The 15,474-nt window shown below is 35.7% G+C and overlaps 1 protein-coding gene across 6 annotated transcripts in view; it reads right to left on the bottom strand.

Annotated features, from left to right (window-relative positions):
* The window catches only part of TNFAIP8 (TNF alpha induced protein 8), a 144,462-nt gene that overhangs the window by 42,601 nt on the left and 86,387 nt on the right, over positions 1 to 15,474 (bottom strand). For 3 of the 6 annotated variants that reach the window (XR_012472234.1, XR_012472235.1, XM_074205339.1), the window contains exon 1: positions 6 to 2,759. The exons of the other annotated variants lie outside the window; for them this stretch is intronic. Coding sequence is in view for 1 of the 3 variants with exons in the window: in XM_074205339.1 (XP_074061440.1) it covers positions 6 to 51 (46 nt within the window). In the remaining 2 variants the exon portion in view is untranslated. Of the gene's footprint in view, positions 1 to 5; positions 2,760 to 15,474 lie in introns of those variants that run through there. 6 annotated transcript variants of the gene reach the window in all.

The raw sequence follows: 15,474 nt of genomic DNA, 5'->3' as shown, positions 1-15,474 counted from the left end.
CTTACCTTTTGCACCAAGTTCTTGAGTCTTCCCTTCAAGGCCCTGCATCATTCCAAGATTTAGGCACCTTAGCTCTGGCTTCCTTTTACTCTTCTCCTATTCAGTCTCTTTCACTTTGTTCCGTTGAAACCTGCCAAGTAGCCACTCCCTCTACTTCCTTTCCCCACTCTTGTCTCTGAATGTTTCAATCTATTTTCAAAAGGCAGGAGCTCTTTTCCCTTCCTTGGCTAAAAAGGCATTTTTGCCCCTGAATTTCTCCACTCTTAAAAGTTCTTTACAGAGCTTCCATTGAAGGCCTTAATTCAGCATCAAAATGGTTTTTTTATTCAACACAAAATGTATTGACAATGAAACGTACATTTTCATTTGAGATATTTCACAACAGAATTACTCAATATTAGATTTAAAACTTAAAGGCATAACTTGTCTTTACATTTGTTATACAATTAGTATGCCATCAATAGTTTCCTATTATATTAAGGTTAAATATTAAAAAGTTAGCTTCTTGGAGGACTATCTTTCCTGATTTTAGCAGTATATAAGACTGGCTTTTTAATTAAAAGAACAGAATTCTGTGAGTGCATGTGATTATAACACATTTTAAATTTATGTAGCACCTTTTATGTGAACTCAGAACATTTCTTGTCAACTCCTCCCCCCTTCCCCAATTACCTCATGAGTTCTCACAAGGGAAAAGTCATCATTCCACTTTAAACTGGTGTGACAGCTACTTACCACTTTATGAGAAATTCAAGATTACCCAATGTTACTTAGCTCCATGATATATTCAAGGCCCAAATTTAATTAGTAGAATACTATAGAGATAAGTCAGGAAGATAGTGAGTGTGTAAGAGGAGAAGAGATAAAGAAGGCAGAATAATGTTATAATAGAAAGAACATCAGATTTAGAGTCAAAAAACCTGGGTTCAAATCCTGACTGCTACTTATTATCTCTGTGATATTGGGTACTCAGTTTCCACATCTTTAAAATGAGATATTTATAAAAGATGATCTCTGTGGTCAAATTCAACTCTAAAGTTAGAAGCATCATTAAGCTAGCACAGAAATTAGGCAGTTCTGGCTTTGCCATTATGAAGATGTGTTAATTTAGGCAAGTTGAAGAATCACAGAACTGCAAGTTCTAAGAACCCTTATGAATGAATTCTTCTTCCTTTTACAGAAGAGGGTACAGAAACCCCAAGAAGTGAATTCAATAAAATATTCAATTAAGGTAAACTGACTAATACAGGTATACAGGTAGGACCTTATAGAGACACAAATTGAAGTCATAAGACGTTCAATTTTCAGACCCAACCAGTGTTTTCCCATGAACTGGACTTCAGTTTCCTCATCTGTGAAATGAGGAAGATTGTCTTTTTACTTCATCAATTCTCCAATGTCTCATCAAGTTCTAAAATTAAAGTGTCTCAGGTCATAAACTACAGGTCAAATTTAGAGTTCCCCAAGACAAAAAGCACTGACTTCCCTAGATAAGACACAATATTATGAATTTATCACAGGATGAAAAAAAGATGAGAAAGGAAAAAAATGGAAGAATTCTTACCACATACATATAGAATACACACATAGTACATACTGTAGCAAAATGAATTATGGCAATTTTCTGACAAGAAGAAGAGAAATAGGGGCAGCTAGGTGGTGTAGTGGATAAAGCATTGGACCTGGAGTCAGGAGTACCTGGGTTCAAATCCGGTCTCAGACACTTAATAATTACCTAGCTGTGTGGCCTTGGGCAAGTCACTTAACCCCGTTTGCCTTGCAAAAAAAAAACAACTAAAAAAAAGAGAAATGAGAGCAGCAATGTAGCATTGTGGGTAGAATGGTAGATTTGTACTGAGGAAGAACTGGGCTCACATCTTTTCTCAGTAATGGCAGGATGACGTTGAACAAGTCATTTAATGTCTCCAAACATCAGTTTTTTCATTGGTAAAATGAGAATAACACCATATGCTGCACCTACTTCACTGACTGCTGTGAGGCTCAAATAAGATAACATGAGATAATCTAAAGTGTTTTGCAAACCTTAAAATATTGTAGAAATATCAATTATTATCACTTCCAAAAGACCCATTTCTTAGGAGGAAATAACTTCACAAAACAAGAGACATTAAATTTTCCAAGAAAAACACACAACATATACACTTGCATGCAATGTATGTGTATGCATACATGTATATAAATGTTATATACACACTTATCAACTATGTTTAATGCTTGTTAGGAGACTTGAGATTAACCTTAAAAGTGTCTGATTCAAATATTAAGGGCTCATTTTCCGTGAATTAACCAATAATCATTTATTAATCATCAACTATGGGGATATTAAGATATAGGCAAAAAACATTCCTGGTCCTCAAGAAGATTAGCATCTAGTTGGGAAAGACAACATGATATCAATCGATTTCCTGATTGCCAAATATGTATGCTTAACTCTACCCTCAAAAAAACCCTTTCATTTTACTCCCCTAAATTTGTAAGCTACTATGCTACTATCATATATACATATTATTATGCATTTCTCCTCTTTTTCAGTGTCCAATTCCTAGGAACTCTTACTGTTAAACCCTATGGGTTTTTTCCCCCTTAAACCCCAATTCCTCAACTTCTCTGTAGTTTTAAATACTGGGAATACTTTTCTCTTGAATACTCTCTCCTCCCTTGCCTTCCATGACACTGCTTTCCTATCTGTATGATTGTTTCTTCTCAATAAACATTCACTATTTTTTTTAGGTTTTTGCAAGGCAAATGGGGTTAAGTGGCTTGCCCAAGGCCACACAGCTAGGTAATTATTAAGTGTCTGAGACCGGATTTGAACCCAGGTACTCCTGACTCCAGGGCCGGTGCTTTATCCACTACACCACCTAGCTGCCCCTCTTCTCAATAAACATTGCTGGATCCTTGCCAGGCTTCTATCCTTGGACTTCTCACTACATTGACTGATCTCATAATTTCCCATAGTTTCAAGTATTATCTCTATGCAGATGATTCCAAATCTATTTATCTGATCACAGCTCCTTAACTCTAACAACAGATCACCAGTTACCTGCTGTATATCACTGCTAAGATATGTCAAAATCACCTCATATTCAAATGCATACTAAGGAGAATTTACTATCTTATGTAAACCCATTCTCTTCCAAAATCCAATATCTGCTGAGGGTCCCACTTATACTCCCAGGCACCTAGATTTTGCAATCTTGGAATTTTCTTACTAGTTTCCCCACCCCTCCATATATAACCCCCCACACTCACACACATACCATACACAATCAGTTTTCAAATTTTATCAATTCTACTTCCCCAGTATCTCATATATCTTTCTTTTCCTTTTCTATCTGAAACTTACTGTCCTGGTCAAGTGTGAGAAGAACACACACACACACACACACACACACACACACACACACACAATATACACAGAGTTGGGTACAAACTCAACAGAGTTGAGAGAAAGGGAAGATAGAATTGGAGGAAGGTTAGTCTAAGGAAGGTTGAATCCTAAGCAAGACAAAACAAACAAAAGTCTAAGGATGTACAAGAATATTTATAACTCTTTTTAAGGTGATAAAGAATGGAAACCTGAGGGAATGTCTATAAATTGGGAAAAGGTTGGACAAAAGTTATGGTATATCATTGTGACAATACTATTGGGTCAAATTCTTATTTTCAAAATGACCAACAAGGATTGCAGAGAACATTACCTCCTAAGAGGTAAAGGAATCAGAATGAAGAATGAGATCATTTGGGGGAAGGAAAGGAGGAGACAAGGCCAATGTAGAAATTTGTTTTGACTGACTGTAAATTTTGTTAATAGGTTTTGTTTTTCTCGTGTTCTCAATTTGTGGTAATGAAGTTGAGGGATTAGGGTGGAAACATGTGAAGGCAATTTTGACTGATTAAAACAAAATATAAGAGAAGAGAAAAAATAGTCACTTTAGATATGAAGGAAAAACACTATAAAGGATTTAGAGGATGGGGGGCTGTCATGTATGACTTTGGGCAAGCCATTAATTCCTCTGGGCCTCAATTTGTTCACCTATAAAATGTAAACATTAGACTGAATCCAATCTAAGATCCCTTTTAGTGCTAGCCTTCTTCGTGTTCTAAATCTTTACCCTAAATTTTAGGGAGACTCCTTATTGATTCTAGAATCCAAGCCACAATCTTGGGCTCTCCCCCATCTCATTTTAGCCAACTTGTGCAGATTTATTAGCCCCATTGAAGCACTTAGTGGTCCATAAAACTAACCTATTTGCAGCTGTTCACAACATGCCATCCCCTACTTCTTTGCCTTTGCAAGAGTTGCTGCCTGAGACAATTTGGGGCTCTCTGCAATGGAGAATACCATCTGTATCCAGAGAAAGAACTGTGGAGTTTGAACAAAGACCAAGGATTATTACCTTTAATTTAGGAAAAAAAAAACCTGATATCTTATTGTCTGATCTTGCTATCTTTTATACTTTATGTTTCTTCCCTTAAGGATATGATTTCTTTCTCATCACATTCAATTTGGAACAATGTATACCATGTATACTCAAAATAAATAAAATCTTAAAAAAAAGAGTTGCTGCCTGAGCCTGGAATGCATTCCCTCCATCTCTTAGCATCCTTTAAACTTCAACTCAAAGGCCCCTTCCTAATGTTCCTCTCCCAGTTCCTAGGTCCTCCCAAATCCCCTTACAGTTGCTTTGTATTTACTTTTTGGATATTACATATACATTTTATATGTGTTGTTTTTTTTATCCTGATAGAATGTCTGCAGTCTTGGGGGAAGACACAATTTCATTTGTATATTTGTATTGCAATACCTAGTACTGTATCTGGCAGGTGGAAAACAATAAATATCTTCTCGTTAGTGATTATTCTTCTTTGAATTCATATAGTATTTTCTGTTTCTACCTCTCAATTTGAATACATGTCACTCTAACAAAGCTAAATTTCTCAAGATCAGACACCTATCACAGTCCTCTGTGCTAGGTAGACACATGATAAATATTTACTGACAGTAGCCAAGATAAAGAAAGAGTGGTCAATAGGGTGGGGTGGGATATAAGCTATTATTTGACAGCAGTAGCATGGGTTACTAGGAAGTTCCTGCTTTGGTCACAGGGTGGTTAGCATAAACACTTCTAGAATAGGTACCATGGAACCATCTTTTTAAAAGGTGTCTAGGTTATAGGCATGTCAAAGTGGAAAAGCACTTCTGAGAATTTTCTCTCCTTTTCTTTCTTTATTCTATTCTCCAAACAAGAATACATGTATTTTCAAAAGGTCTTAATTTTGGTAAATGGGTTCAAAGGCTGACCTGATCCTAGAATTTGTATTGTTTGCAAGAAGTGACTCAAACTGCTCAGTGACTTTTTTGCTTTACCATTTTCAAGGGAAAAAACAACATATCATTCATAATTATTTTTAAAAACACATTTTGTCAGTACAAAGTCTCTTTAAATACAAAAATGGATATTATATTCTGCCATCAAAAAAAATCCTAACTACACAAATAACAGTTGCATCATTTATTTGCCCACTGGGAATATAAACCATCAAATATGGTTTGTGGTCCTTCCTTGAAGACTACTGAAGCTGAACTATTAAGAACTTCGATGCTCTTCTCTTAAATGAATTTGTGGGGTGGCTAGGTAGCACAGTGTATAGAGCACCGGCCCTGGAGTCAGGAGTACCTGAGTTCAAATCTGGCCTCAGACACTTAATAATTACCTAGCTGTGTGGTCTTGGATAAGCCACTTAACCCCACTGCCTTGCAAAAACCTAAAAGAAAAGATGAATTTGTGGTACTTTAATAGGAAGAAGCAATGATGAGTTCTTTTTTAGGACTAACTTTTCTTTAAGGTTTTTCTGTCCTTCAGAAAATGCATGGCTATCTACTCTGAGAGCATTGCACATCTTCTGAAAAGAGATGCATGGTCTAACAGTTGAGAATGCTGAGGAAACTTCCTGTCATTTATGAGTTTCCCAGAGAGGAAAACTCCTGGGAATGTCTATATGATCCTATGATGATATGTCTCATTCATGGATCACCACCTTTCCCTTCTCCACTGACCTATTCCCCTCATGAAGAGTATTTTTCCTTCCCAAACAGCAGCCCCAGAAGTTAATTTAGCTTAAATAATATTCTATATACAAACAATAAAACCTTGATAGTTCACTTTTTAGATACTTCCCTATTTGAAGATAATTCCTTCCTAAACTGAGCAAAATTTACTTAAAGAACCAATCATTTTTTTCTACAATTCCTCATTTCCACATTCAAACTACTGGGTTAATTGAATTAACTGGAATAGTTGAAAGGGAACTCTAACAGACCTAGAAATTTCATTTAAAGTATGCAAAGGTCCAGTCTCTCTGAAATAGTACTTTCCTTACCATAGATCACATTACCATTCTCTCATTCCCCAATGAACCAGCTCTTCTGTCATTTCAACCTGTTATCCTTCAACCTATCCTATTCTCTTAGGCCATCAATTCTTTAATAGCTTAACTCCCTACTCTGGACCTGACAGTTATGTCCAAGATGCTCTACCTCTCATCCTAGAAACTTATACTACCAATTCTTCAAAATTCTAACAAGAAACACAGCAGAATGTCAGAACAACTTCCCCAGCTGAATCCAAAAGTTGCTGTCCCAGAAGATTTTTACTCCTTCCATTATTCCTTCTACTTCACCAACTTATACCTTAGCCCTAAAGAATACTGTCTGATATCCTTTTTCTCTGTAGAAGTTGTTGAATTGTTTTCAGTCATATCTAACTCTTTATGACTCCCCTTTGGGGTGCTCTTGGCAAAGATACTAGAGTACTTTTGCCATTTCCTTTTCCAACTCATTTTTACCTAAAACCAAATTAAAAAAATAGGTATAAATGACTTGTCCAGGGTCACATAGCTAGTAAGTGTCCAAAGCCAGATCTGACCTCTGCTCTTTCTGACTCCAACCTCTGTGCTACCTAGGATTAAAATGGTTTAATATGAAAAAAAGAAACAGTCAAATAAAACAACTTATAGAAATATGAAGTTGCCAGTTACAAAAGATCATAGGGATCATAGATCTCAAGCTGGAAGGTCACTCAGAGCCCATGTAGTCCACTGCACCCTACTTCTCCTTCCCTACCCAGGTCAGGCCCAGAGATGTCAAATGACTTACCCAAAAGTTTCACAGATAGTTAAGTAACAAAATCAGGATTCAAATACAGGTCCTGTGACTGAAAGTTCTATGCTCTTTCCACTGTACCAATCTGGCTCCCTGACTTAATTTTTCCTGTCCTGGTTCAGTTTAAAGGTATAGCTTCAATTCTTCTTCTCCAAGAAGCTTCCCTTCCATTATGCTCTTTTGAATTCTAATTAGTATTACCGTTATTTATATATACATTTCTTTTGTTTTTCTATAATAGAGCTCCTAGGAAACCACTTTCCATTATTAATGTCTGAAAAAAACACTACAATGCTTCTGCCCTTCATGACTATGTAATGTCCAGATTAGTGAAGCCACAATTTTTGCCTAATCCCTCTCCTGGTATTTACTTCTCCCTTTGCCATCACTGGACCTGGGAAGATGGGGCATTAACTCAAAATTCTGTCAGTGACCAGGTGTGAAAACCTTCCCACTGCTCAGATTCACTGTAACTTAGTCCTTTCTGACCATGTGTGCACAGACACTTAAGGATCTTATCCAGGACTAGAACCTCCAACACTAGACCTAATCCAAGCCATGAGCTCCATCTGAGTAGTGTATCATCCTCTGCCATAGTAGGATGAAGCAAAGGGACTGTTGTGAAATGTGAGTTCAGTAAGGTCGGTGGGGACCCAATCACTAGTATTTTACCAACTTAGATGCCTGGCTTGATATTCTTCCTGGCTCATCCTTCTTTTTCTTGATGCTTTCAAGAGAACAAACTAAATTTGGCCTTTACTATTGAGGTGAATAAAGGATACTTAATCCAATTTGAGCATAGCATATTTCCACCATCTTCTCTCCCCTAATTCCTGATGAAACTTTTCTGACATTTGCTAACATCTAATATTCCTTTCATTCTCATCCCCCTCAGCCCTATCCCTCCAAGATTATAATTCTGCTTTGGCTTTCCTTATTTTACCCTTATCCTATCTCTCTTTGCTTCTTCTAACTTCTTGCCATCACTTAAGCCTGAAATCCAAGTATCTCTGGCTTCTCTTTCCCTTTCCTTCTTCTGAAACAGAACCAGGAGAAAGAATAGTCATATTACTTGCTCATTATTGTTACTTTTAGACCTTCCCTCTGCTTCAATCATTCAGCAATCTTTCCTTCTTTGAAGACTTTAGCCTGTTCAGATCACTGTTATAATCATCTGTTTTACAAGTCTGCCCCTTAACATCCCACCCTCTCCCTGGCCTCATTCCTCATTCTTGAGAATGTTCTTGTTGTTACATCAAATACCTTGGTCTCCCAGGTCATCAGCATCCTATGATGTCTATTTTTACTCCAACTCAACAATTCATAGGAAAGGTAATTTCTTAGCCATCACCTATTAGCAGGTGACCTAAATGTTCCTGAATTATGAAATTCCCCTCTTTACCTGCAATTTCATCTTACTCTACTTTCCTCTGTTTTAATCTCAAATTTCTTCACCATGACCTATTGTTCTAACACTACTATGCATCGGGTTTTTTTTATAGCTAACTATTTCAACTATATACTTCCCTTTATTCTTAAATTAACTCCTAAGATTCCTATCATTTAAGCTATGTCAAAATCTCTGCTCTGGGGTATCTCACTAATTTGCTTTATCCACTCCTATTGATTTGCGAAGTCCCTGCTGAAGTAATACAACCCTGCTGCCTTAGATTCTCTGTGCATTTACAATATTTAATCTCAGTTTGTCCCTGGCAATTCTTTTATTTTTCCTTGAGTACAATTCTCCATAGAAGTTATTACAATAACCTTCCCCTCCCCCACTTTTAACCTTCCCAGACTACCTCTTCCTCTTAGCAAAGAACCTCAAGACCATCAGGTGATTTCCTTCTGCCCTATTACATATCTCATCATCCCCTTTCTCTCTTCCTTTGCCTTAATCCGTGAAAGTACAACTGTTTTCTTTACTAAGGCCCACAATGCTATTTCTCACTTTGTTCTGGTCCTATCCCATCTTCCCTGGGAACCTCCTCTATGAATTATTCTCTCATCTTCAATCTTTATTTATGGACTGGCTCCTTTCTTTTTCTTTTTTTCTTTTTTTTGGTTCCTTTCTTGTTGCTTAGAAAAATACTCCCTGTTAAAAAGCAAAACAAAAACAAAAACCCCAAATCTTTGTTAGTCCTTACCATCTTCCCTCAAGATGTCATCTTCTATCTCTTCTCCCATTCAGAATTAACCCGAGAATTAGATGCATATATTTATTGTCTGCTATCATCATCATTTTTTAATCCTCTGTAACAGGATTTTGAACACTGTTTTATAACTGAAAGTACTCTCTTCAAAGTTAGCAAGTACCTTAGCTGCTAAAATCTATGACCTTTTCTTGGTCCTCATCCTCTTCTAAAACTTTTGACAGTCATCTTCCCACCTCCTTCCGGAATATTTTCTTGTTCTTTGGCTCTATGCAACTACTCACTCCTGGCTTTTCCTCCTTTCTGTATGCCCATTCCTTTACAGTCTCTTGTTAGATCAACCCCAAGGTTCTGTCCTCTCTGTGCCTTCTCCACTGAAGATCTCATCAGTTCCCAGAAGTTCAATTATTATCTTTTTTCTGAACTTCAGTCCTGCATAATCAACCAAGTGAGAGAAATCAACATGTTCAAAATAATTCATAATAATGTCCCCTGAATCCCCTTTTCTTCAAACTTCTTTTGTTGAAAATAACTAGATGCACACATTTACCTAAGTTTATAATCTGAGTACCTTTACTCTTCCCTAAAATCACATATCTCACAACTTGATAAATCTTGTTGATTTCCAAATTTGTGTCCTTATCTATATGCCGGCAGGTTCTACCACAGTTTATTTAGTAACTTATCATCACTTTCTTGGATTACTATAGCTTTCTAATTAGCTCCTCCCTCTCTTCTCTGATACATTCTGTATAAAACTACCTAATTTTCTTCACCATGTCATTTGTCTATTTAAAAAATTGCCTTTGAGATCATACACATATATCCTCCCCTTCATTCACACTCTACAATTTGGCACCAGTTTATCTTCCCATACTATTATCTTCACATATACAGTGTTCACAGTTCTGGGAATGAATTCTCTCCTCACTTTTTCTTCTTAGAATTCCCAGCTTCCTTCAAGATTATGTGTCATTTCATGTACAAATCCTTTCTTCATCACTTTTTAATTGTCTATCTCTCAAATTATTTCATCTGTATAAGTTGTATCTTTCCAATAAATTAAATTCTATTTTTTGTTTCATTTGTCTTCACTTTAGCCCATATTACAACTTTGACATAGTTGGCAAGTAATGTTTATCTGAATAGGACTGAAGGTAGGATCAGCATCTTATTTATTTTTATATGCTTCAGCACAATATATTTTTACATGGTAAATATTTAACATTTATAAAATTGAACAGCCAAACTCACACATCTGTTTTGCTTTAAGGAAAAATTTACATACAAAAATTCAAATATAAAACAAATTGATGTATTATTTTATCAAGAATATTCAAAAGCTTTTCCCTAGTCTTAATATAGTTACAATTATTTCACTTACAAAAATTATATTAACATGATACTTTTTATTCATTTTTTCTTCTTTTTAAGATTTTATTTATTTTGAGTTTTACAATTTTTCCCCTAATCTTCCTTCCCTCCTCCCCCCTCCCCTACAGAAGGCAGACTGTTAGTCTTCACAATGTTTCCATGGTATACAATGATCTAAGTTGAATGTGATGAGAAAGAAATCACATTCTTAAGGAAGAAAAATTAAGTATAGGAGACAGCAGAATTACATAGTAAGATAACAGGTCCCCCCCCCCCCCAAATTAAAGGTAATAGTCTTTGGTCTTTGTTCAAACTCCATGATTGTTTCTCTGAATACATCTCCATCACAGATACCCCAAAATTGTCCCTGATTGTTGCACTGATAGAATGAGCAAGTCTATCAAAGTTGGTCATCACCCCCATAACATGATACTTTTAAAAAGCAAAATTATTGCCTAAAGAGTAGCATACATATACCCTGAATGCTACAACTTCTCATTGATAATAACTTTTCCTATGGAGATTGAAAAATTTACTATTTTATAGTAAGAATAGTACATTCTCAACTTTTTGAAATAAAAAATAGCCAGTTTATGAATTTACAAGGTCCTTTTTCTTCTTCCTCCTGTTGTTTACCTTTGGTCCACTTTATTAGGATTTCTACCAGTCACTGGATAGAGGACTTAACAATTCATGCTATTCTGATCTTTCAGTATCATGAATTTGCTAAATAAAAACTGCTATTAGTATTTGAATTTTAATGTAATTTCCAGTATTGATAAAGAAAAACCAACAAAGAAAGAGCTGAATGGGTAGTAGGAAATGGAAAGTTATAAGATTTTTATCATCCTATAAGGAGTTTAAATGGATTAAAATGTATTTATTGATATTTTTATTTTTATATCACCATTGTTTCTCATATCTTTCTCCCTCCTCTACATAGTAAGATATCTCAAGGGATTTTAAATTGATTTTTCTATACTTAGTTTTTGTTTACATATTAAGACTACAAAGCATTAGTCAAAGGAATCAGATAATACATCTTGACTTGAAAGTTTTATTTTTAAACACATCTGCTGAATGTCATGCTTAATAAATACACACACACATACATATATATATATATATATATAATCTAAAGTTCAACCACAGAAAGTATCAAGTATCTCATATAGGACATGCTCCTATATATAAAACCTCCTTCACACTCCACCTCCTTCCTTTGAATCTTTTTTTTTTTGGTGGGGGGGGGTGTGATAGAGGGAAAAGAGAAAGAGCAAATGTAATGCTTTAGTAATGCATACTGAACAAAGCTATGTTAAATAAGATGAGGAACCCTAATGTTATTGTGGTTTAAAGAATAGATGGAGGGGTTTTGTTTAGTGAACATAAACAGGGCTATGAAACTCTTTATTATGGAAAAAGGAAATAGATAAATCATTACCAGGGCATTACTAATATCAGGGGTTTTTTCTGTATAATATATCACAAGATTCTCAACTTTTATGTGAAAGATCTACTTTTTATTTATTTATCTTAATAACTGAATTCACCTAAAGGTGGAGAGAATGCTAATAACAGAATATTTGATCAGGGGATTGGAAGATGGTGGTGGGGAATGTGCCAACTAAAGTTTTTTAATCATAGTTGATCTTGGGTTATTGAGATAGAGCTGAGAATCTGAGGGATTCTGACTTTAAACATTTACTAGCTGTATGACTGAGCAAATCATTTAACCCCATTTGCCTAAGTTCTCCCATTTGTCAAATGAACTAGAGAAGAAAATGGCAAGTCACTCCAATATCTTTGACAAGAAATTACCAAATGGTGTCACAGAGAATCAAACCCAGCTGAAATGACTAAACCCACACTAACTTAGAGATGGGGGAAGATTGGGAGAAAAAGAAGACAGGCTTCAAGTAACTAGCTGATAAATGAAGTTGTTTAGGTTAAGTTAAGGCAATCTAGAGGTCAGATTCAACAAAAACTGAAAAACCCTACCCTCCCCCTCCCAATTTGAGACTCAACAGGGAAAATCTAAGGGCATGTACTCTCTCTCTCCTATGAGGCAGATCTTATCCAGTTAAGATTTAGTGGATAAGTCCTAGGGAGTTGTGTGAAAACACTAAAGTTAAGTCTAACCTCACATGTGGAGGTCACTACATCCAATACATCAGGTTGTCTATCTGAATTAGGATATGACACATAAAAGAACATTAACTTGGAAATTTAGTAACTGAATAATCCAAAATTGAAAATACTGTGGCTTTAGGAAATTTTAAAAGTGTTATAAAAGTGTTATAAAAATCATGTTGAAATATGAGATAGTTGATGCTACAAAGTATACAGGCACCTGAATGAATCTTCTGCTTACAGTTTTACTTCCAAGGGCTTTTTCTGTTGTGTTCTCAAATTCTGCTTCCATATAAAACCAAGTCCTTTACTCATTCTACAATTCAGTCCCTCTCACTTCCTGTGGGAAGCTTCAGTCTTTTCAAAGTCTATCCAGTTTTAATTTTCAAGCTTATCACATTATTTGGGATTGAAATAATTCACTCTTTAAAAAATTCTGCCTGTGCCACTGTTGGATTCTTTATTGTAAATACTATGAAATAAGTGGTAGAAGAGGGCCTAATCATTGATCTTCGACTTTTGTCTGCATGGGGTCAGGTTTTTCTTTGTATCTTAGAACTAATTAGGATTGGAAGTGTCTGACTACTCACTGATAGGTAAGCTAAAGCAAGATCCATTGCAAATATGTCTTAAGGCTTAAACTTAAGCACAGAATGGAAAACCCAGTGCCCTGCCTGGGAAAATGCCTGTGTTGCTAGAACTTTGCTTCCATTGCTTTGTTCTTTTCCTTGACCAGTCCAAATCCTTCAAGCTGTACCTCCTCCAGGAAGCTTTCAATTCTTATACAGCCTAACTTTAATCAGTAAATGGCCACTGCCTCAATCAGACTGAGACTTATTAAAGATCTCAACTGAAAATGGTCAAGGTTTTCTACTGCATCCATAACTAGATCCATATCTAGCTACTGGTCCCAAGATGACTCTAAAGGAGAAAATAAAGCTGGTCACTGCACAGCCCTCCCTCTCTTAAATTCAATTGACTTGTTTGTCATGGCATCACCTCCCTGATGTCATGGTCCTCTTCTATCATGAAGGACAAACAATAATTCCTATATAGTCTCAGCTTTTCCTTCCTTAAACTCCTATTATACTTTGTAGCCTAGATTCAATTGAATACTTACTAAGATTTTAATATATCACTTGCTATTGTTTCATTTTTACTTTGTGACTGTGAAAAACAGAAAATGAAAGAAACAAGGAGAAATATATGAGAGCTAGTATTTTAACACTTAGTGCCTCTGTTCCAATTAAGCTATCTTCTTGTTAGGTGACACATTTGCAGCTATTTATGTTTAAATCAAACACATGAAACTTTTAGACATATCCAGACAAGTCCACTTTCTTTACCCAGGCTTTACACATTGTGTAAATGACTATTCTTCTATCCTTTCTACCAATTCTTTCCCACTTCAACTCCTTTTTCTCACAAGAAAAGGAAAATCTGAAACCATCCTTAGAATGAAGGGTGTGGTTTCCCTTTACTAGAATGCACGTATCTTATTTATCTATATTGTAGTTGTCTGTGTGCTTACAGGGCAAACCAAGTTACAGTAGGAACTCGAGAGCTGAAGTTTGAAACCCTATCTCCACCACTTTGTGTGAACTTGGGTAAGTCACTACATAGGTTCATAGAATTAATGCTCAAGGGACATATGGAGGTCACCTAGGCTAATTTTATGATTTTACAAATGAAGTAACTGAAGCCCCAATTTACAAATGAAGAAAGAGAAGCTGGGTGACTAGTCCAAGACCTTGAAGGTAGCAGGTAATACAGTGAGTCAGGATTTGAACTTAGGTCCTTTAGCTCGAAATTCAGTGTTCTTTCCATTTTTCCTTTCTAGGGACACATTATTTCCTATATAAAAATGAAGGGATTAGTCTGATAAAAGATTAGGATCCATGAAATTGCTTTAAAAATATTCTATTTCAAAAGAATTTATTTCTTTTGTAATTCTATGGCCTTTATTCTAAAAATAATTCTCGGGGCAGCTAGGTGGTGCAGTGGATAGAGCACTGGCCCTGGAGTCAGGAGTACTTGATTTCAAATCCGGCTTCAGACACTCAATAATTACCTAGCTGTGTGACCTTGGGCAAGCCACTTAACCCCATTGCCTAGCAAAAATCTAAAAAATAAAAAATAAAATAAAAATAATTCTCTTAGAAGGGGATTGTAGACTTTACTAGACTGCCAAAAGGATTTATGATACAAAGAAACATTTAAGAACCCCTGGTTTAGAGGTTTTCAATTCTAAATCTTAGAATCAGAATTAGAACCAATAAGCAATCAATAAGAATTTATTTAGTTTCTAACAGGAAGAAAGGACTGTATTTGAGTCCTGAGGATATGAGGAAAGGCAAAAGACTGCTCCTTCTCTCAAGGAGTTCACAATCTAATGGGAGAGACATGGAAACAACAATGCAAAATAAGGTATATAGATAGAATAAATTGGAGATAATCATCAGAGGAAAGCATTATCACCTACAACCTTGTCATAGCAAAATGTATGTATTACTGTATAGTATAAATAAATCAGTGCAAATAAATATCAAAAAATAGAGTTATAAAAAAATAAAACCCATATAGGATATACTTAATCAAGTGATTCAGGCTCATTCTACTTTGTACATG

Source organism: Macrotis lagotis, chromosome X (genome assembly GCF_037893015.1).
Source record: "Macrotis lagotis isolate mMagLag1 chromosome X, bilby.v1.9.chrom.fasta, whole genome shotgun sequence".
In the NCBI taxonomy this organism is placed as follows: domain Eukaryota; kingdom Metazoa; phylum Chordata; class Mammalia; order Peramelemorphia; family Peramelidae; genus Macrotis; species Macrotis lagotis.
The sequence above is the reverse complement of the archived record's forward strand: the minus strand, read 5'-3'. Positions and strand labels throughout refer to the sequence as shown.